The sequence below is a fragment of the Pinus tabuliformis genome, chromosome 3_1 (genome assembly GCF_031772625.1).
Source record: "Pinus tabuliformis cultivar Carrire ecotype Pingquan chromosome 3_1, CPIR1, whole genome shotgun sequence".
Lineage (NCBI taxonomy): Eukaryota > Viridiplantae > Streptophyta > Pinopsida > Pinales > Pinaceae > Pinus > Pinus tabuliformis.
In genome coordinates this window covers 714,317,413-714,341,248 of record NC_142301.1, presented here as the reverse complement: position 1 = coordinate 714,341,248, position 23,836 = coordinate 714,317,413, and the positions used below count along the sequence as shown (strand labels likewise).

Genomic DNA, 23,836 nt, shown 5'->3' with positions numbered 1-23,836 from the left:
TTTAAATCATGTATTAATTGTTTTTATAATCAATAATTATAATAATTTAATTTAGATAGTTCTTATTTGTTTTTTGAAAGATGTATGGTGAAGTAAGTGTTTTAACATTGATACCTATTAACATTTACTAGACATTTAATTTATATGGTTGTAATAGTTTATATGAATATATCATCAATAAGTGTTTGTATCCTTATCATGGATTGATACCTATCAACATTTCCCAACCATTTTATTTATATAGATATATATATATATATATTATTTGCATTTTATTTTCTTTGCAATATCCCTCATGTGACATGTCATTTTAAGTAGTTTCTCTGTTTTATTAGTCCCTAGCTAGGTAGGAATCTAGCAATGGATTTGCCTATTGACTACTATTAGTTTTGGACTAAGCATGGCAAGTTATAAAGCTTAACTTTATAAATGATTAAAGTATTTTTTATTTTAATTTAAAAATAATTTGTTATCATTTCATTTTCCTAACATTTGTCCCATGTTGTCTATAAAATTTTCTTACCACAAAAACTCACTAATTTTCACAAGGATCACCAATTTTCATGGAATTTCGTAATATAATTATATAAATTGATAAAAGTTAATAGATATATAAATGTATATTATTAACGTAATAGTTAGAGTCTTCCCAAGCTTTCAACGAAATTGTATCACAGGTTGTTATTTTGTTAATGTAACTGAAAGCCTATTTCTTTCATGTTAATGATGATGCCAAGGGCTTCAATCCAATCAAATCATGTGAAAATGAAGGAATTATTTCCATTAAGAATTGGTTTAGGTTCAAATGAAAGTATGAAAGATATTACTGTGCCTTTTGCAATCGACCAAACGGATCTGGTTTCGAGGTATTTTTATGTCCAGACCTTAAAATTTACAGTGCATATGCAGATGAAGGTATTTGAACTTTACTACTAAGCAGTTTGTGGGTTCCTAGGAGCCTTGCATAGTCAAGGTTCCACAAATGTCTCCTTCACTTTCCATGTTGTCTTATTGTCTGCTACACAAATAGTTAGGATCTACAGTAGCTTCATATAAGTGTCTAGTCAATTTAACGTCTTAAATTGCTCTACATAAATTATCAATCCGGGTATCGTAAACTGATGAAGTGTGGTGCACTATATGTGCTTAGTTAACCTTTCTCTTACTTCGTTGTTTTATAGTTTATGTTGTTTTTGGGGTTTTGTTCTTGTTGGTTTTCTAAGGTCTTCAGAATACTTTTAAAGGACAAGTATGGATAAAGATTTCAAGACAAGGCCTATGTCCTTAATGGTAACTTCCAAAACTTAGCACTTCAAAAGAACTTAAAACATGTTATTAATGGAGTTAGTATTTAAACAAAAGTGTAAATATACAACTAGTTCAATCAAAATAAAATGCAATAATCAAATAATGAGAGAATGACTATGAGACCCAATATCCTTGCTGCATCAGCAAAAGGACAAGATGATTCTATCACGTCATTAGTTCATTAAAAGGCTATGTGCATTACTAATCTACAATCAACTTGAAAGCAATTTATGTACAATAATATACATGTTAAAAAGAAAAAAAAATGCAGTAATTCAAACTGTACATTAATATACATGAAAATCAGAAAAAGAAATACAAGAAAATAAAGTAAAGACATCTGTACATTAATATACATGAAATAAGAAAAAGAAATGCAAGAAATTAAAGTGACAACTATACAAGGCAGGGGCCCCCTACTACCTATGAAATCAAATGCTTAAAGGAAAATAAAGACATCAAATAAAGGACTAATGACATCGGCCCAGTATCTCTGCTGCTGATTTAAAATGAAAATGAAATGTGAAATCTAAGTGACACTACATAAAGGAGACAAATCACACTACTTTAACCTTTTCTTAACCTTTTTGCCTTTCAGCTAGATTTATCATGTGATAACAGTTATGAACAAGTCAGCAATGTGAGTCTTAAAGCAAATTAAACCAAGCTGTAGTAAGTGATATTTTGGCTCCAATAAAGTTATTTGATTATGGAAAAAGAACCATCAATAGATGAACAACTTGATATCTAAGAGCAGAAAGTAAAGTTCAAGTTAAAGAAATGATACTAATGAAAATCAAACTAGAAAAATAAAGGTCAGCAACATAGACAAGATGATCACATATGCCATTAGTCATGAAATCAAAGCAAAATTAAACACACTTGCATGAATTAAAATTGCATGAATGAAAAATCTAATCTACCTTACATTCTACAAAACAATATTTACAAAATGAAATCTACTCTACCTTACATCCTAATGTGCTCCATGACATCTACTTCACATCTCCTTCCATGTTGAGAACATCAAAGCTTTATTCAATTTCTTCAAAAGTGCAAAGTACAACAAAGCTCTCCAAAGCTTTCAAAAGCCATGGGACTAACAAGCTAAAAGGACTAAGAAAAAGACTAAAAGGAAATACTAACAAATGAAGGAGAGAGATCTCCTATTTATACAAAAAGATGAGAGCCATCTCATTAATGAGAATCCATGAATCTCTCCCTCTACCTCTAGAGTCCTAATCAAAATAGGAACTGATAAGACACATGTCTTCTTAGAGTTACAATACAATTAGGAGATGTGACACATATCCTCATGATCCCATGATTCTTTCCAACCAAATTCGAATTTGGCCTTGGGGTGCCACATAAGGGTCTTCTAGAAGTCTCCTTTCAACCTACACATGTCAACAACAATGTAAACTTTGAAACGGGAACTATAAACTCAAAACGGGAACTCTGGCCCAAAAACCCCCAAAAAACCACAAAAATAGTGCTCAAAATGAAAAGTGTGTATACTGGAACAATGTTTTTTTTTTAAGGTGTCAATTTTTCGGCTGTTTTAAAAATGGCAGTGACTACGAAATTTTCTACGAAATTTTCCTGCAAAATATAGCTTCAGAACGAAAGTGTTGATACTGGAATAATGATTTTTTTTTTAGGTGTCAATTTTGCGGCTGTTTTAAAAATGGCAATGACTACGAAATTTTCTATGAAATTTTCCTGCAAAATATAGCTTCAAAACGAAAGTGTTGATACTGGAATCGACCCGCCGCCGGTCCGGCGGGGCGGGGCGGTCCGGGGGTGCCGCTGCGTGGAATTGGTAATGTGGATCGTCATTTGATGTGTGGAATTGGTAAAACCCAAGCTGCCCGTCAATGGAGAATGTCTGTGTCTTTTCACTTTGCCGAGTCTCTCTGTCGCGTACTGTCTCTCTGTCCGTTGTATCGCACATACAAGCTGACGTCCACCCTCGAAACCTGTAGTCGGGGATGCGAAGGCAACCTAACGTCACCTTAAAATTTTCATCAAAACTATAATGCTACCTATATATAATTGGAGTACAGACAAAATAATAGAGCTCGACCAAATATAGATATCGTTGCTCAAACATTCACATAATAAATAACAAATTTAATATATACAATTAATTTTTCAAAAACATGCTACTTGGACCATTGCTGACCTAAGAGGCATCCTTCACAGTATCATATAATAAAATACAATATATTACAATAGTCTTTAAGAGTCCATGAAGTGTAATATGGTCTTGAAATACACTATACATGTGAGGACTTCCAACCAAAGGGTGTATGCATCACTAAAGAACTTATCCAATCCTAATATTTGTATTGTTCCAAAGCATAAGGGTTCAATGAATATGCACAGTTGTTTTTTAACTAAGCGCAATCATATCTATGAGAATCCTCCTATTTGAATTCTCTCATGCATCCCCCTAGCAACTTCCCCTGAATCCTTCTTCTTATTCCAAGAATGGAGGTGAGACACCTCTTTAGTCTTCCTAGTCAGAATTTGCCTCCAAAATTTCTTAGGAGCTAGCTTAGAGAGGTGTAAGAGATTCCCTTGTCTTTGACGAATGTATTGCCTCTTTTTCCTTTTAGTTAGGGCTTTATATATTTTTATCTTGTCCATTTTAAGAGATTCATCAACAGCTTCCTTAATTGCTCTCCTCGCACTTTTCCACTCTTTGTCATACCATGGATTGGTTTTGCTATTTCTTTTATTATTTGATATAGGAAAAATAATTTGCAAAATTTGATAACTAATTCTCTAAATCCCTTTCCAAGACTAACACTTGAAAAATCAATTAGGTAACAAACATGCTATTAGATAGAACTATTTGTTTCTTTATTTCACCAAACCAAATTGAAAAAATAATTTTATAAATTAAAAATCAATAATACAATCTTAGAAGCAGTTTAAACCTATTATTATAATCATGATGTGAAATTGAATAGCTAGATTCTTAGCACATCTAATATTCTCTTTTATTCTGCTATCAACGATATCATATTTTCCAACGTTTGATACATTGTGCAAGGCCTATCTATATAAAAGGATCATGAAATACAAAAAATGGAGAACCTTTTCCCACGAGCATGTGTGTGCTTGACACAATAATACTTGCAACAACAAATATTCAATAAGATGCAGACACTTTTAAATTGGTTGTAATTTGGAGAACCTGATCTTTTTTCAACCTTTTGAACTCATTTTTGTATCAGCCATAGCCAATATTATGCTTTGACTTCCTTAAAATTTTCAATGGTTAGAAGAATAAATTACTGATTAGCAGAAATAGTAAGATATGTACAATTTTGGTTTTGTTAATATCACAGTTATGAGATCAAATTACATGTTATAAGTTTAGAAATTTAATTTAAGACATCATTAAATCATTATCCAATATAGCATACAACATTTCACCTTATAAATAGTGTTTTATTAGCACAGGGTCCACATTAAATATATTATTTACTTCTTCCAAATCATCTGGGGAGGGTTTCAAATGGTCTGCCTTCCATACACTACATGCAGAAAATACATTCCAAATAAGATTTAATTTTATAAATAGTGTTTTTGTTAGTACAGGGTCCACATTAAATATATTACTTACTTTTTTAAATCGTTATACATCTTTACAAAAAAAGAAAAAGGCAGTGACATCATTACCAAGGCAGTGACATCATTACCATGCAACTCTTGTGTTATAAAGAATACGAAATTCAAATATAAAAGTGTTTATGAATATCAAATATAAAAAATTATATATATCGTATAATTTTTTATTATACATTTTTATACTTTGAAATTCGCATATTTTAAAGCTCCAAATTACTTTTCCATTATTCTAGAGTCGTATAAGACAACCAAGTTGAATAATCAAACACCAACTGGAAACTAAAAGTCCGATATCTTGCGAGAAAACTCGAGCGTTGTACTTAATATGTTATTTCTCAAGTGATTCTCTGTATTCTATGTTTTTAAGAATTCCTAACTAAGAAGTTGTTTGCTAAACCAACCAAAAACCGAGACAATCAGGCACAAAATCATGACAATTTGTAATAAAACAATAACTAATATACTGTATACAATATTGAGGAAAGCTTGATGATGGTAATACAGCAAGGAGAAAAAACTAAAATATTCAGTACCGTAGCAAATAATCCGTCTGAATATATAAACTAGAGCTCACAAGCTCCGAAGCCGGTACGGGTCGATTCCCGGAATCGACCCGCCGCCGGTCGGGCGGGGCGGCGCGGCGTGGGGGTGCGCAGCGCCACCCCCGCGCCACCCCGCCCTGCCCGACCGGCGGCGGGTCGATTATGGGAATCGACCCGTACCGGCTTCGGAGCTTGTGAGCTCTAGTTCATCCCACATTTTGATAGCAAACCATATATACATGTTGAGTACACAATTACACGTAAACATCTAATCGATTATGGGAGATCTAGTAGAAAGCAAATCGTAGAAACATATAAAATGGAATACACACGTAAACTGATGTTTTGATAGAACGTACTCTCTTTTTTTTAAGGAAGGAAAAGAAAGCGTTTTTTTCTCCTCAAAAAGATGGTGGCAGATGTAGTTGTTCAGTATTCAGGGTTGGAGATGAATCAAACCAAGAACGAAATTCCCAATCATTTATTTTGACATCACAACTATTTATTTTTACAACATCATTATTATCATTTCAATGTCGAAAGACAAAAGTCATTCTGGCTACTTGATCGCCTACGTGTTGGCGTGGTTTATTCCAGTAAATTATAAGGTGACTAAAAGGCTGTGGTAATATCTCTGCCGGGGACACAACCACTCTTTACAGTTTTCTTCAGACCAGGAGCGTATCGGGGCACAGTTGAATTCAGCCCATTTATGGTCTTCTGGTCCACGTTCAACGATGTTGCCAGTGCTCTCAGGGGAATATGAAATAGAGCTTCGGTGCTCGTCTGAAATCATATAAAACAATATAGGAACGCATAACGTTATATAATCAACAACCATTCGAAATATTGCGGCACTAGGTTTCAAATTATAATGAAGATATAATTGGTGCAGGGAGGAAGGCATACCAAAGTTCCGGGATTTTCACTGTTAAGTGCCGACAAATACTCAGCTTCCACCTTTCCAACGTTGAGTTCAAAATGGAGCACACCTCTGGGAAATACGGTAACATCCCCCGGGTAAAGAATATCAATGTGTGACGCACCTATATAAATTAATTATTAATTTACAACAAATCAATTTGAATGATCAGATCATATATATATATAATAATAAGTGAATAGACATCATGATAATAAGAGAATAAGGTGGGTTGGTAGTTGGATTACCAGTGGTGTCAACAAAGCCAACTTGAAGGGGTCCACCAGACAAAAGGGAGAGAACTTCTGAAGCTCTTGGATGGGTGTGAGGAAGGTTGCTTCCACACGGAACCATTTTAAACCTCACTACAGATAGCCCTTGCGTTCTGCCAAATCAGTTTAACACCGTTAATTAATTTAATGTACAGACCATACAAACAAAATATTTCTACAAGCAAATAATATGTGAATATGAATGACATGAATATATTGAACATTACTGGACTGCAGGAAAGTTTTGAGGATTGGTTGCAGCTCGAATCCCTCCGGTATCGCTACTAACATCTCCATTCTTGAAAATGTTACGCAGAGTGAAGGTACTCAATCCCGTCACAAAATCTCTGACGGGGTCTGGATCTGCAGAGTAAGCAGACCTAAGAAAAGTAGCAAAGACTAACACAACTGAAATAAGTAGGACTGGACTCGCCTTCATCTTCACTTGCAAGATATAAACGAAACGAAACGATGTATTAGACTAGTTGCTTGTGTAGATTCATACCACTGTAATGAGTATTTATAGGCTTGAAACCATGAAATTGTCCTCATCAATATCTCTATGCCACCATTGTTTATAATATCTCATCAATAGAACTGCGCGAGTGCAGTGCAACGCTTGATAGTATTGCCCATACAACTCTCTATATATGGACGGACGATCACTGAGTGGACTAGTCTTTAGGATATGTTCAACTTCCATATCAGGCTTGACTCAGTAAATATTAATAATTGCAGTGGGAGCATGTACTCAATTTTGATACAAACTCTAGTCCACATATCTATACCACACCAGCCATCTTCCACCTTCGCCCACTAGAAGCAAATTACCGAAAATTCATTGGCTAGCGCTACATATTATCTTTTGCGCTAGCCAGTGGCAACATGGAATTTGCAAAGTAGGATATAAAATTATAGTGTTTTTCTTTTATTACGGCAGATGTACATGCAAGTCATTAATTTTCTCGTTATGTGTGGTTAAGCTTGCCATATTAATATAAAATGTGGGATGAACTAGAGCTCACAAGCTCCAAAGCCGGTACGGGTCGATTCCCGGAATCGACCCGCCGCTGGTCGGGCTGGGCGGGGCGGCGCGGGGGTGCGCGACCAGCGGCGGGTCGATTCCGGGAATCGACCCGTACCGGCTTTGGAGCTTGTGAGCTCTAGTTTATATATTCAGGGATTATTTGCTACGGTACCGAATATTTTAGTTTTTTCTCCTTGCTGTATTACCATCATCAAGCTTTCCTCAATATTGTATACAGTATATTAGTTATTGTTTTATTACAAATTGTCATGATTTTGTGCCTGATTGTCTCGGTTTTTGGTTGGTTTAGCAAACAACTTCTTAGTTAGGAATTCTTAAAAACATAGAATACAGAGAATCACTTGAGAAATAACATATTAAGTACAACGCTCGAGTTTTCTCGCAAGATATCGGACTTTTAGTTTCCAGTTGGTGTTTGATTATTCAACTTGGTTGTCTTATACGACTCTAGAATAATGGAAAAGTAATTTGGAGCTTTAAAATATGCGAATTTCAAAGTATAAAAATGTATAATAAAAAATTATACGATATATATAATTTTTTATATTTGATATTCATAAACACTTTTATATTTGAATTTCGTATTCTTTATAACACAAGAGTTGCATGGTAATGATGTCACTGCCTTGGTAATGATGTCACTGCCTTTTTCTTTTTTTGTAAAGATGTATAACGATTTAAAAAAGTAAGTAATATATTTAATGTGGACCCTGTACTAACAAAAACACTATTTATAAAATTAAATCTTATTTGGAATGTATTTTCTGCATGTAGCGTATGGAAGGCAGACCATTTGAAACCCTCCCCAGATGATTTGGAAGAAGTAAATAATATATTTAATGTGGACCCTGTGCTAATAAAACACTATTTATAAGGTTAAATGTTGTATGCTATATTGGATAATGATTTAATGATGTCTTAAATTAAATTTCTAAACTTATAATATGTAATTTGATCTCATAACTGTGATATTAACAAAACCAAAATTGTACATATCTTACTATTTCTGCTAATCAGTAATTTATTCTTCTAACCATTGAAAATTTTAAGGAAGTCAAAGCATAATATTGGCTATGGCTGATACAGAAATGAGTTCAAAAGGTTGAAAAAAGATCAGGTTCTCCAAATTACAACCAATTTAAAAGTGTCTACATCTTATTGAATATTTGTTGTTGCAAGTATTATTGTGTCAAGCACACACATGCTCGTGGGAAAAGGTTCTCCATTTTTTGTATTTCATGATCCTTTTATATAGATAGGCCTTGCACAATGTATCAAACGTTGGAAAATATGATATCATTGATAGCAGAATAAAAGAGAATATTAGATGTGCTAAGAATCTAGCTATTCAATTTCACATCATGATTATAATAATAGGTTTAAACTGCTTCTAAGATTGTATTATTGATTTTTAATTTATAAAATTATTTTTTCAATTTGGTTTGGTGAAATAAAGAAACAAATAGTTCTATCTAATAGCATGTTTGTTACCTAATTGATTTTTCAAGTGTTAGTCTTGGAAAGGGATTTAGAGAATTAGTTATCAAATTTTGCAAATTATTTTTCCTATATCAAATAATAAAAGAAATAGCAAAACCAATCCATGGTATGACAAAGAGTGTAAAAGTGCGAGGAGAGCAATTAAGGAAGCTGTTGATGAATCTCTTAAAATGGACAAGATAAAAATATATAAAGCCCTAACTAAAAGGAAAAAGAGGCAATACATTCGTCAAAGACAAGGGAATCTCTTACACCTCTCTAAGCTAGCTCCTAAGAAATTTTGGAGGCAAATTCTGACTAGGAAGACTAAAGAGGTGTCTCACCTCCATTCTTGGAATAAGAAGAAGGATTCAGGGGAAGTTGCTAGGGGGATGCATGAGAGAATTCAAATAGGAGGAAACAAACTAGAAAAGGAATGAAAAGAGAAGTTTAAGAGAAGAGAATGGGATAAAATGAAGTGCGACGAGTATATAGACTAGATCAACTCTTAAAAAAGGTGGATCCATTTTCAACATTGTCCCTCATAAGGTGCGTCTAGAAATAAAACAATTGCATGTGAAGGTGGGAGAATAAAGTATTCATTGTTTGATTCGAAATTACTTGAAGATTTGGGTAGATGTGTTCTAGATCCGCGCAGCGCCACCCCCGAGCCGCCCTGCCCTGCCCGACCGGCGGCGGTCGATTCCCGGAATCGACCCGCCGCCAGGAGGGCGGGGCGAGGCGGCCCGGGGGTGCCGCTGCCGCGGAGGGGGCGGGGGAGGGGGAGGGGGAGGGGTGGCCGGGGAGGGGGCGGTGGTGGTGGAGGGGTGGGCAAGGGGGCCGGGAGGGGGCGGTGGTGGGGGATGGGTGGGCGGGGTGGGCCGGGCAGGGGGCGGTGGCGGTGGAGGGGTGGGCGGGGTGGGCGGGGGGACTGGGGAGGGGGCGGTGGCAGGGGAGGGGTGGGCGGTGGCGGTGGAGGGGTGGGCGGGGTGGCGGTGGAGGGGGGGCGGGGAGGGTGTGGGCAGGGTGGGCGGGGGGGCAGTGGCGGTGGCGGTGGCGGGGGATGGGTGGGCGGGGTGGGCGGGGAGGGGGCGGTGGTGGTGGAGGGGTGGGCGGGGGCGGTGGCGGTGGAGGGGTGGGCGGGGGAGAGCACAACTGTGATTTTCGCATTGATTTTTTAGTTAATTATTATTTTTTGAAAAAAAAAGTTGTTATTATTATTTTTTTGACATGAAATTCATAAAAAAAACTATTATTTGACCATTTTTAGTTAATATTTTTGTATAAAAATTGTGATTTTGACATGTTAATTCTAGCAAAAAATTATCAAAACGTTTAGTTTTTTTGTTATATTTATGTTAAAAATGGTTATTTTTATGTCCATTGTTAAAAAATATTGTTTTTTAGAAACAATTATTTCATGTGGATTGAAAAATTAATTAAGGATGTATAAATATGTAGATTATCTAAAATTCAAACTATCGACTTTCTAATTTAAAAACGCAAAACAATAAAACCCCACTAAAAAAAAAAAAAAATTAAGATAGAGAACAAGAAAATATGAATAAAATGACCACTTCAAAAACTATCAAATTTAGAAAATAATTTTTTACATTTCACACACTAGAAAATTTATAGTCAAAAAATAGGTCTTTTAAAAAAAGGGTGTGATGCAGAATACTCACTTTTTAAAATCAGGATGAAAATCACTACCATTCACTACCATTCTAAAACTTAATGCACATGAAAAAATTAAAGTTCCAAAAACCATGTTCTAAAAAAAGCATGTGTATTCTGCATCACCACTTTTGAAAATCGGGTCATTTTTTTGCCACCTCTACAAAACGGGTAACAGTATCAGTTCCCGTTTCAAAGTTTACATTGTTCAACAACCTCAACCCATTTGTTAGGTATAAGCATATGCACATTATTTTCTAATGTTTAACCACAAATTCACTTAAAAGGCTTAGAAATAATAAAGATTGGAAAAACATAAAGGTGGCCCAATGATAATGAAAGTGGGATGAATGTGGTGACATAGTAGTGAAATGGAGGTGAAATGGAAATGATATAATGGACATAATAGTGAAAGTGTAATGCAAATGAATGACATTTTCAAGACTCAACATACCCCCCAACTGAAGCTATTGCATGTCCTCATGCAATATATATTACATTAACTCTTTTGATCCTTGAGCTTTGGCTCAACTTTGCATGATATCATTTGATAACTTCATATTTCTGCAAAGTGTTTCACTTGAATTGCAACATGGTTGGTTCTTGTGTTACAACCTGATGGGGACCCAGCCCACGTGGCCTTCACTCCCGCACCTTACGTGGACTTGTGTGATTATATTGCAATGAGATATTTGTTGATTGTGTAATTAAGGGTTAGGTGATATTTAATCACCCGCCTGTACCTCTCCGCCTCTCCACGCTCCACCTGTCCGCCTTGGGATTTGACAAAACCCTAATCCTCACTTGGCCTTTTCTCCGGATTGTTCGCGGTCATTCGGTCATTTTCACTGTTTGTTTGTTCTCTGTGGTTATGCTGGTGTTCGGCTCTGTGCATGAACTTGGTTATTCTCTGCAATGCCCCGCCCTCTGTGGCTCTGTTCTGATATTTGATTCTGCTTATGAGTTCTGTCACTCTCTGCAACACTCCGCCCTCTGTGGCTCTGTTATGGTATTCGGTTCTGCTTATGGGTTCTGTTCAGAGGTTCGGCTCCGTCTCGGTGGGGAACTCAAACTTGCAGCTCCGTCTCTGGCTTCAAACCATCGCCCAACTCCGTCGATTCAGGTAAGAATTCGTTGCATGCTATATATTCGTATTCTCAACTCGAATGCTCGCCTAACCCTTCACAGCTCCTCTGTGGTTAGGTTGTCACTGAGCATTCTGCGGTTTATGGACCTGGTTACAACTGGTAAGGTCCTACCCGTCTGGTCTTTCCTTCCTCTGTTCTGTCTATTCGGCTTTCATGGTTTATTTACTATTGCATGAGCTTGTTTATGTCCGCGACCCTAACATTGTTTGTCACGGTGATTGCAGGTAACTGGTTCCGTGGCCTTGCAGGGGATTCGACCGCCTATCTTTCGGGTAGCTCTGTTTCTATTTCACCTTTCTCTGTGTCTTTTGGTCTGCACGGGATTTGTTTGCCATGGGTGTCTGTATTTCGTTAATGAGTCAAGTATTTTTTTGGGGGTTCGACCCACTCTGTAATCTTCAGAGGGTTTCTGTGGTATTGGTCGATGAATGTTTCGGTCCTTTGCCTTTTATCACTTGGTCATGCTACAGCCGTGCTTAGTTAGCCTTGTGAGCTCTCGCTTGCTTGGCCGTTGGCAATGTTATGTCTGGATAATAATTTTTTTTACACAGCTAATGTAATAATTCCTTTTTGGACTTCGGTGTGGTTGCTTACCTGTGGTTTGAGGACCGTGGCTCTTCTTGCTTGATTGCTCGACTCCTTTTGTTCTTCGCTTGACTTCGCTTCGGCTGGTTGTGAGACGCTTGTACTTGGAGTTACCCTGTCACTGTTTGACCTGCAATTTATTGTAATGAACAGAACTTTATGTATGCATGCGTTTGCCTCTCGACTTAATGAAATTTGGTTACAATGTTACTTTGCAATGGATGGATGTAAACAGTAAATGGAATTAGATGTTTTGTGCGTGGATGCTGTGTGAAACTCTGTCACGGTTCGCATTCATAATAGATGCATTGATAAGAATTTTTGTAGATGTAAGATATGTTTTGAGGACATAAAATCACAATCTGTAAGTTAGTTAGGATGCACTGAATAATATATATGAAGGAAAAAGAATAGTATTCTGTTATTTCTCTTATTTCAATGTCGCACTCCAGAACCTTTTACATGTATTTTCCCTCCCTTCTTATACCATAACTCAGTGGTTAGGTAACTGGTAGTTAGTTCCAGATTACAGTTACCTGACAGTTACTCCAGTTACATGATTTGGCTATTATTAGTTTATCTGTGCTTGCTGTCTCGTAAGGGTTTGATGCTTTACCATGATTTATGGTCTTTTGTCTAATTCTCTAATAATCTTAATTCAAAACCTATAACTACAAGTCCTTAACAATTATAGTTAGGACCTGTTATTACAACTGAAACAGAAACAAGTTAACAAGTCATTTAAGCTAAGAAACTAAATGCTGTAGTCCAATCCTTAAAGAACAACAAAAAAAAGATAATAATGAAAAAAAAACTAAGACAGTCTTGCTGTCCTTCTGTAGAAATATTCACTTCTCCCAATCTTCTTCAGAAACCTGTTCTGCCTCTCCTCGGTCTGTGCCCTGTCGACCAGATGCTCCTGCATCAGGCTGCCGGGGTAAAAGAGAGTTCTCATGGCTCCGTTCCATGAGTTCTTCCACCGAGTAACCTGCCTTTCGGATCTGCATCTCGTCAAGCCAAGAACTGTCCTCCATTGGGCGGTCCTTCCATTTAACGAGATAACGCAGATATTCCTTTCTGCGCGTCTTTTTGGCCACCTGCGTGCTGATGATTCCTTCTATCTCATGAGTCTTGACCGATGGTAACTGTTTCTTCCAAAGATTGTCCTCGAACTGGGTATCCCGTTGTGGCTGTACCACTCGTCCTTCCTCTGCTTGGGCATGGTATGGAAACAGGTCTGCCACATTGAATATGGGTGATATGCCTATATCAGGTGGCAGCTGAATTTCATATGCGTTTGCTGAGAATTTTCGTAGAATTTTGCATGGGCCGATTTTTTTAAACTTCAGTTTGTTGTACGTGCCCTTAGGAAACCGTTCCCAGCCCAAATGTGCAAGGACTTCGTCCCCAATTTCAAAGTTTACCTCTCGCCGCCTTATGTCTGCATGTTGTTTATATTTCTGCGTGCTGTCCTGTAGTCTTGTCTTGACCTTTTCATGCAGCTCACTCATTGCTTCTGCAAAATCTTCCCCGTCTGCACTCCTTCTTTCTAGCTGTCCCAAATCTCGTAACTCATGTATTCCTCGCGGATGCATACCATACAAGATTTGAAATGGGCTAAGACCGGTACTCCTGTTTGGCGAATCGTTATAAGCGAATTCTGCCTGGGCAAGAGCTCGGTCCCATAATCGTGAGTTTTCTCCCGTCAAGCTGCGTAATAAGTTGCCCAAACTCCTGTTTACCACCTCTGTTTGTCCATCAGTCTGCGGGTGATACGCAGAGCTGAAGTTTAATTGTGTGCCCAGCTTTTTCCACAGGGTGCGCCAAAAATGTCCTGTAAATTTCACATCCCTGTCTGAAACAATAGTTTTTGGTAAGCCATGTAGTCGAACTACTTCTGTAAAAAAAAGATGTGCCACGTTCGTGGCGTCGCTTGTCTTCCGGCAAGGAATGAAATGAGCCATCTTTGAAAACCTGTCCACCACTACCATCACCGAATCATACCCCCTTTGTGTTCTAGGCAATCCTAGGACAAAATCAATGCTGACTGAATCCCACGGTCTGCTTGGAACAGGTAGGGGTGTATACAGCCCCGTGTTCTGGCTGTGTCCCTTTGCTAGTTGGCAGATTTTACACCTGGTTATATATCGCTGCACGTCTCGATTCATCCTCGGCCAGTAATAAAAGTGCGCGAGCTGCTCCACTGTCTTATTGACACCAAAATGTCCCGCTAGTCCGCCACTGTGTTTCTCTCTCACCAGATTTTCCCTCATCGAACAATCTGGAACACACAGCTGTCCCCCTCGAAACAACAATCCCTCCTGTAGATTGTAATCTAGCCATGGGCTTGTATTTCTCAATACGGGATTCTGGCATGCTTCAAAAGCTTCCTTGAAATCCGCGTCCATCTGGTATAAATCTTTCAAGTATTCGAATCCCATCACCTGTATGCCACTTTCCTGTAAGAGCAGGGCTCTTCTACTCAAAGCGTCCGCCACTTTGTTGGCTTGCCCACTTATGTGTTTCAACACAAAGGTGAAACTCTGTAGGTACTCCACCCACTTGGCATGTTTATGGTTCAGTTTGTGCTGCTGAGTTATATACTGCAAAGCAGAATTATCAGAGAACAAAACGAACTCATTTCCCAGTAAGTAGTGCCTCCAATGTTTCAAGGCTTGAACCATTGCATAAAATTCCTTATCATATGACGAATACTTCTGCCGACTCTCATTCAGCTTCTCACTAAAGAATGCCACTGGTCTGTCCTCTTGACTGAGTACAGCGCCAATAGCTGTCCCGCTGGCATCACACCGAACCTGAAAAGGTTTGCTGAAATCGGGCAGTCTCAAGATTGGCCTTTCCATTATCTTACGCTTCAGGAGTTGGTAACTGTTTTCTGCCGCCTTAGTCCAGCAAAAAGGTTGGCTGGCCTTCTTGATGGTCTCCAACATGGGTGCGCAGATCTCACTAAAATTCCTGATAAACTTCCGGTAAAAACTTGCTAAACCGTGAAAACTACGTACCTCGAACAAACTCTTGGGTGACGGCCAACTCATGATCGCTTCAATCTTTTCTGGGTCCATCTTCAACTCATTCTCTGCTACCACGAATCCCAGATAAATCAACTCCTTCTGCAAGAAAGTGCATTTCTTTAAATTCACCAGCAGTTTGTTCTGCTGCAGCTTTTCGAACACCCTCCGGATATGCTGAAGGTGGTCTCTTTTCGTCCTGCTGAAAATCAAAATATCATCCAGATAGACTATGACAAATTTTCCTATAAACTCTTTTAACATCTCGTTCATCAATCTCATAAAAGTGCTTGGAGCATTACTCAATCCAAATGGCATGACCAGCCATTCGTACAGTCCTTCGTTGGTCTTGAAGGCTGTCTTCCACTCATCTCCCTCTCTTATCCTGATCTGATGGTACCCACTTTTCAGATCGATCTTAGTAAAATACGCTGCCCCACTAAGGCAGTCCATCATATCATCCATTCTAGGCAAGGGAAACCTATATCGAATGGTGATCTTGTTTATGGCCTGCGAATCTGTGCACATTCGCCATTCTCCCCCCTTCTTGGGTGCAAGGACTGTAGGTACCGCATAGGGGCTTAAACTCTCTCTGATCAGTCCCTTGTCTAACAGTTCCTGCACTTGTTTGCGTACCTCCTCATTGTCCTTGGGGCTCATTCTGTACGCTGCCTTGTTCGGTAAACTTGATCCGGGTATAAAGTCAATATGGTGGCTGATGCTCCTCTTGGGAGGTAACTTATCAGGTAACTCCTCAGCCGCAATTTCATTGAATTCTTCTAACAGCTCCTGGATCTCCTTAGGCAGTTCTGACCTTTCCACGCTCAGTAATACTGGCTTCATTCTCCTTACCACTGCAAAATTAATCTCATTTTTTTCAATCTGTTTTATATACTGCTTTCCTCCAAGTAATAATGCTTTTGTCCCACTGGACTCAGCTGTATCTTCCTCCTTGATGGGTACAAGAGTATGTTTGACCCCATCCTTTGTAAATTTATAACAATTTGTTTTTCCATCGTGTGTCACCTTCCTGTCATACTGCCATGGCCTTCCGAGCAGTATGTGACACACGTCCATTGGCATGACATCACAGACCACTGTATCGTGATACTTGCCAATGCGGAACTCCACTTCACATTGTTCATCGACCAACAACTGGTGTCCTTTCTGCAGCCACGACACCTTATAAGGTGTGGGGTGCTTCAGCCGCTTCAACCCCAACTTTTCCACCATTTCCGTGGCTACCAAGTTGTCAGTGCTCCCGCTGTCTATAATTACCTTACAGCACTTTCCATGCGACTTACAAACTGTCCGGAATAGTGCCTTCCTCTGGGTTGTTTCAGCCACTTCTTTGGTTGGCTTTATCAACACTTTATTCAAAATTAAAGCTTCCCCCGTTTCTGCCATGTCCTCCACTTCCCGGGGTTGTGCTTCAGCTTCTTCAGGCTGTGCCATCAGCGTTCCCCTTTGACCAGCTTGTTCAGCTTCTGGACACTCAAAGGCTCTGTGCCCCCACTTGTGGCACCTGTAGCACTGGACATTCGCCCCTCTTCCGCGGCCATTTCCTCGTCCTCTCTGGTATGACCGACCTCCTCTGGTGCTATCTCCTTTTTCGGCTGTCCCTGAAGCTTTTGAACTGCTGCTTTCTTCGCTGTTTGCAGCACTCTTACCTCTTCCGTAGGACTGTCCTCGTCCTCTGCTACTTCCTCTCCCTCTTCTGCTGTTCTGTTTTCTGTTAATCTTTTCCTCCGCCTTAACAGCGCTCTGAAAGGCTTCTTCAATATTCCGGGGAGAAAGAATACTAATTTCATCTAGTATCTCCATCCTTAATCCATTTACGTACCAATTGATGGGGACCCAGCCCACGTGGCCTTCACTCCCGCACCTTACGTGGACTTGTGTGATTATATTGCAATGATATTTAATCACCCGCCTGTACCTCTCCGCCTCTCCACGCTCCACCTGTCCGCCTTGGGATTTGACAAAACCCTAATCCTCACTTGGCCTTTTCTCCGGATTGTTTGCGGTCATTCGGTCATTTTCACTGTTTGTTTGTTCTCTGTGGTTATGCTGGTGTTTCGGCTCTGTGCATGAACTTGGTTATTCTCTGCAATGCCCCGCCCTCTGTGGCTCTGTTCTGATATTTGATTCTGCTTATGAGTTCTGTCACTCTCTGCAACACTCCGCCCTCTGTGGCTCTGTTATGGTATTCGGTTCTGCTTATGGGTTCTGTTCAGAGGTTCGGCTCCGTCTCGGTGGGGAACTCAAACTTGCAGCTCCGTCTCTGGCTTCAAACCATCGCCCAACTCCGTCGATTCAGGTAAGAATTCGTTGCATGCTATATATTCGTATTCTCAACTCGAATGCTTGCCTAACCCTTCATAGCTCCTCTGTGGTTAGGTTGTCACTGAGCATTCTGCGGTTTATGGACCTGGTTACAACTGGTAAGGTCCTACCCGTCTGGTCTTTCCTTCCTCTGTCCTGTCTATTCGGCTTTCATGGTTTATTTACTATTGCATGAGCTTGTTTATGTCCGCGACCCTAACATTGTTTGTCACGGTGATTGCAGGTAACTGGTTCCGTGGCCTTGCAGGGGATTCGACCGCCTATCTTTCGGGTAGCTCTGTTTCTATTTCACCTTTCTCTGTGTCTTTTGGTCTGCACGGGATTTGTTTGCCATGGGTGTCTGTATTTCGTTAATGAGTCAAGTATTTTTTGGGGGTTCGACCCACTCTGTAATCTTCAGAGGGTTTCTGTGGTATTGGTCGACGAATGTTTCGGTCCTTTGCCTTTTATCACTTGGTCATGCTACAGCCGTGCTTAGTTAGCCTTGTGAGCTCTCGCTTGCTTGGCCGTTGGCAATGTTATGTCTGGATAATAATTTTTTTTTACACAGCTAATGTAATAATTCCTTTTTGGACTTCGGTGTGGTTGCTTACCTGTGGTTTGAGGACCGTGGCTCTTCTTGCTTGATTGCTCGACTCCTTTTGTTCTTCGCTTGACTTCGCTTCGGCTGGTTGTGAGACGCTTGTACTTGGAGTTACCCTGTCACTGTTTGACCTGCAATTTATTGTAATGAACAGAACTTTATGTATGCATGCATTTGCCTCTCGACTTAATGAAATTTGGTTACAATGTTACTTTGCAATGGATGGATGTAAACAGTAAATGGAATTAGATGTTTTGTGCGTGGATGCTGTGTGAAACTCTGTCACGGTTCGCATTCATAATAGATGCATTGATAAGAATTTCTGTAGATGTAAGATATGTTTTGAGGACATAAAATCACAATCTGTAAGTTAGTTAGGATGCACTGAATAATATATATGAAGGAAAAAGAATAGTATTCTGTTATTTCTCTTATTTCAATGTCGCACTCCAGAACCTTTTACATGTATTTTCCCTCCCTTCTTATACCATAACTCAGTGGTTAGGTAACTGGTAGTTAGTTCCAGATTACAGTTACCTGACAGTTACTCCAGTTACATGATTTGGCTATTATTAGTTTATCTGTGCTTGCTGTCTCGTAAGGGTTTGATGCTTTACCATGATTTATGGTCTTTTGTCTAATTCTCTAATAATCTTAATTCAAAACCTATAACTACAAGTCCTTAATTATTATAGTTAGGACCTGTTATTACAACTGAAACAGAAACAAGTTAACAAGTCATTTAAGCTAAGAAACTAAATGCTGTAGTCCAATCCTTAAAGAACAACAAAAAAAAGATAATAATGAAAAAAAAACTAAGACAGTCTTGCTGTCCTTCTGTAGAAATATTCACTTCTCCCAATCTTCTTCAGAAACCTGTTCTGCCTCTCCTCGGTCTGTGCCCTGTCGACCAGATGCTCCTGCATCACAACCATTTTTTTTTGTTGCCTTCTATTTTGATCTTTGAACTTTGCATAATGATATTTTGATTATTGTTGCAAAGTATATCTTTATTGGATTGCATGATGGTTGGTTCTTGTGTGACAACCATGATTTTGTTTGTATCCAATTTATCCTTTAAGCACTTTTTCAAAAGCCATTGTATGTTCATAATAGCAATGTAATAATTAATATATGTTGGAAGTATGTGAGCTCTTGAATATGATATGGACATGGCAAGATATGAATATGAATGTATCCCCCCCAACTGATGGTATTGGCAATTTTATGAAATGAGGAAGAGAAATGTTTTTCCAACAATTATCATTCTAGCTTTTTATGGAATTCTATGGTTAAAAGTTAGAAAATTCCGTACCTTCACTTACCCTTTGGAATGGATGAGTTGTATGTGTGGTGGCTGAAAACTTCTGATCATTTTCTTCTTCAAGTGGCTGATCAAGAGGAGTCATGGGTAGAGAGATAAGATGATTTTTTATTGCTTCTACTAAAACTTGCTGAATCTGCTCCAAAATGCTGAAAATAATAGTCTTCATGTCTTCAAAACTCATTGGCACAATTCCTACTATGTGAAAAGATGTTCTGATGTCGAACATAGTAGGAAATTGTTGGCTTAGTGGCCATTAATGGATGCCACTAGTCAACACGAGAACTCTCACCATTGATGACAATGAGAGTCAAGATGCCCAAACACATCTTGCTAGGTACGAATGAATTTGCTGATGTCGAATCACCTAGAAGATCTAACGAACAAGGGACATTAATGTATTCCCATTGTTTGTCAGCATGAGGACTTGCCATTAAGGCATGCAAGCCTCAAGCTGTTTTTACAAAGAACTTAGACTCAAAGGACTATGGACTCAATAATTTGCATTGAAGCAGGGCTTATTTGTGGAACGAAAATGACAAGGAATGGAAAATGAAAATGGAAAATGGCAATGGAGAACAGAAATGGCAATGGCAATAAGCATGTGAATGAGCCTCTTGCTTTTATTTGTGGGTTATGAATGGACAAAAAGAGATGGAAAGTGTATGTGAATGTAAGTGAAAAGTATGGAGTGGAATGAGGTGAATGGTTTATTATGAAGTATGGATGTGATGGATGGATGTGATGGAGACAATAGTATCTGAAAGTTTTTCAAGTGTTTGGATCTGATTTTACATCAGCATATTTCCTCTTTGTTGTTGATCATCCTCTTATGAAACAAATTGGTCTCTTAGAGAGACACCATTCTCTTGTAGTCATTTGTCCTTCCTCCTGGAACCTGCAAAAAAACTAATACTTCTTCTGCAATGGAATGTAAGATTATCAAAGGAGAGAGGTGATCAATCTCTCTAGTTATGATATTTACACACAAAACAAAGAATTTGTATTAATGAAACAAGTTCTCAAAGGAAAAATCAAAAGAATTTATACCTGCTTTGGAATTAGTGCCTCAAGTTGATGTTGCTTCCGTTCAGCAATTTATTTCATTATTTGCCATTTCAAACTCTAATGATATATTTCTCATTGTATAGATCTTGTTGAGATCTTTCCAATGGTATTTAAATCATCAAAATCTGATTTTGTATGAGAAAGATAGGCTGATTTGAACAATGAGGTTTTTCTGGCTACAGAATTGGGGAACAGCTCTGTAGCTAAAAATCTTGAATAAAAAGTTAGCCATTCATCTTTCATTATCAGTCCAAAATTAATCAATACCTTTAGAAAAGTGAGAAAATAACTTGTTCATTTCATTGATTCAAAATTATTATTTTTTCTTGACATGCAGCGACTTAGTGTGGCGACTCTATGTGGCGACTTTGGGATAACACACATTTTGACTTCCCTTTGACCGGGGTCTTTTTCATCAAATTTGATCGAATGAATAGGACACCATCCATGTACCAACATTTCCCTAGCTACCCATGTGACTTGTTTTGCCTGATGACACCTGCAACCTATAGTTTAACAAAACAATTGCGAAATCCGGGATTGGCTGCAGAAAGCCTGTGTGAGCTGCGGAAACATTGTATTGGCTACGGAAAGTGCAGAGTGTAGAAAGTACTGTGAAATGGAGTGGTTGTGTGCGTGGAAGAGAAAAAAAATGTGCCCCTTCAAGACAACTAACTTAACTAGTGCAATTCACGGTTCAGCTCTGCCAAGCTTCCCATTCTCAGCTTTCAACTCCGGCTGAAAATTTTACTGTGTGTGGACGTTCAAGGGAAGAACAAACTAAGCAGTTTCCCCATCTCAACTTCGGCTGAAGCTTTGACTGTTTATGGATGCTCAAGGAGGATGCTCACGGGAAATATGGATGGACTACGGCTGTAAGTGGAATAGCCGCAGTGTTATGCAAGGTAATACGAGTTTGAAACGGAACTGTGGAGCTTGAAACAGAGCTGCGGGGTTTGAAACAAAGCCGTGGAGTTTAAAACAGAACTGTGGATTTTGCAGCGAGAATAAGAGTGGAAATGGTGTGAGTGAGTGAGGGAGTGGAAGACAAGCAACGGAAATAAGAGTTATACGGTGGAGAAGAGTCGTGCTTGGTTCACGCCACGTTTATCAATCGGCTGTGAAGAGCCGTATCCAACCAAATCACGTAATGGAGTGAAAACAGAGCTGTCTTCACTTGGATCACTGCTGGTTTTAATGAATTGCAACGGGTGGCATATGGGCAGAGGACATGGTAGAGGTGGCAGCATAGAACCAAATTTGAATTCCCCTTCTTCAGGTACGCCGAACACATCAAACTATCAGTTAACTCACGTTTTTCTTCACGCGGTGGCAAAAACGAGGCTCCAAAGAACCGAAGATTTCTCCCAGACCGCCACAAATTTCTTCAAACGGTTTCTGGGTTATCTAACTAACCCACCTGGCCAAAAAACCCATGTTTTAGTTTTTCAAAATTCGTCTCCATTTGGTCAAATCGAACGTTTGAAGTTTGACATTTTTTCTGTGTTTACGCATTTTTCCTGAGTTAACAGTTCTGCATTCGGCTGTGAAATTGATTTTGAAAATTTTTTATATGGAATACTTGGAGGAGAGGCGGCTGAAGGATCTGATCAAGAAGCATTCCGAGTTCATTAGCTACCCCATTTATTTGTGGACTGAGAAGACCACCGAGAAGGAGGTCAGTGACGACGAAGAGGAGACAGAGGAGAAGAAGGAAGATGAAGGGGATATCCAGGAAGTGGAGGAGGAAAAGGAGAAAGATAAGAAGAAAAAGAAGGTAAAGGAAGTGTCGCATGAATGGAGTCTCGTCAACAAGCAAAAGCCCATCTGGATGAGAAAGCCAGAGGAGATTACAAAGGAAGAGTATGCATCGTTCTATAAGAGTCTCACCAATGATTGGGAGGATCACTTGGCCGTGAAGCATTTCTCTGTAGAGGGTCAATTGGAGTTCAAGGCTGTTCTCTTTGTTCCGAAGAGGGCTCCATTCGATCTCTTTGATACAAAGAAGAAGCTCAACAATATTAAGCTTTATGTGAGAAGGGTTTTCATAATGAACAACTGTGAGGAGCTTATTCCCGAATACCTAGGAATGGAGATAGCCATAGATTGTTTTTTTCTCTGAAATTGTGAATTTTTATATTGCTTAGTCATTCCTGCATTTTCATTTTATTGCACTAACATCTTGACTGTAAATGTGAAAAACAGAGTGGTGGCTGCGGAAACCGGTATCAGCTGCGGAAACAGGTATCAGCTGCGGAAACCAGTGTCACAGCAACCACTTAGCTAAATAGAGATAGTTAGGCAATCTTAATGGAAATGATCATGGGGAAATAACTTTTATTGATGAAATGGATGGCATGGAGTGAAAATGGAAATGAAATGAAGTTTATTTTTTCTCTTCTCCTTTTTTTTCTCTTTTTTTTTTTTTTTTTCTTGAATCAATTGAAGTGATGAAGTTTATTTTGTCTCCTATCTTTTTTTTTTTTTTAACAATTCTTTTTCTGATCCTGCAGATCACACAAAGTGCAGGAGGAGAGCATACTCAAGAATTATTATTTTTCCTTTTTTACTTAACAATCCTTTTTCTGATCCTCTAGATCACACAAAGTGCAAGAGGAGAGCATACTCAAGAATTGTTAATTTTTTTTTTCAGATGTAAGAAATAAGGTCTCCTAATTACACTTCCCCGGCAACGGCGCCAAAATGTCTAGTCAATTTAACGTCTTAAATTTCTCTACATAAATTATCAATCCGGGTATCGTAAACTGATGAAGTGTGGTGCACTATATGTGCTTAGTTAACCTTTCTCTTACTTCGTTGTTTTACAGTTTATGTTGTTTTTTGGGGTTTTGTTCTTGTTGGT

General features: G+C 38.8%; 2 protein-coding genes across 2 annotated transcripts in view; one reads left to right on the top strand and one right to left on the bottom strand.

Annotated features, from left to right (window-relative positions):
- The window catches only part of LOC149189242 ((R)-mandelonitrile beta-glucosyltransferase-like), a 64,271-nt gene that overhangs the window by 33,671 nt on the left and 6,764 nt on the right, over positions 1-23,836 (top strand). The window lies entirely within an intron of this gene.
- LOC149189243 (putative germin-like protein subfamily 1 member 9) lies at positions 5,952-7,125 on the bottom strand. The gene is made up of 4 exons (XM_089412390.1): positions 6,914-7,125; positions 6,663-6,799; positions 6,402-6,538; positions 5,952-6,278 (listed from the first exon to the last, which is right to left on the bottom strand). The coding sequence occupies exons 1-4, from the start codon at positions 7,123-7,125 to the stop codon at positions 6,105-6,107; spliced, it is 660 nt and encodes a 219-aa protein (XP_089268516.1). The 3' UTR covers positions 5,952-6,104.

Bases quoted from the DNA above. Each gene is read 5' to 3' on its own strand.
- LOC149189243 (XM_089412390.1), bottom strand. From the start codon at position 7,125: ATGAAGGCGAGTCCAGTCCTACTTATTTCAGTTGTGTTAGTCTTTGCT. The intron at 6,800-6,913 runs GTAATGTTCAAT...CTGATTTGGCAG, and splicing joins CAAAACTTTCCTGCAGTCCA to AACGCAAGGGCTATCTGTAG. The intron at 6,539-6,662 runs GTAATCCAACTA...TAATTTATATAG, and splicing joins TGGCTTTGTTGACACCACTG to GTGCGTCACACATTGATATT.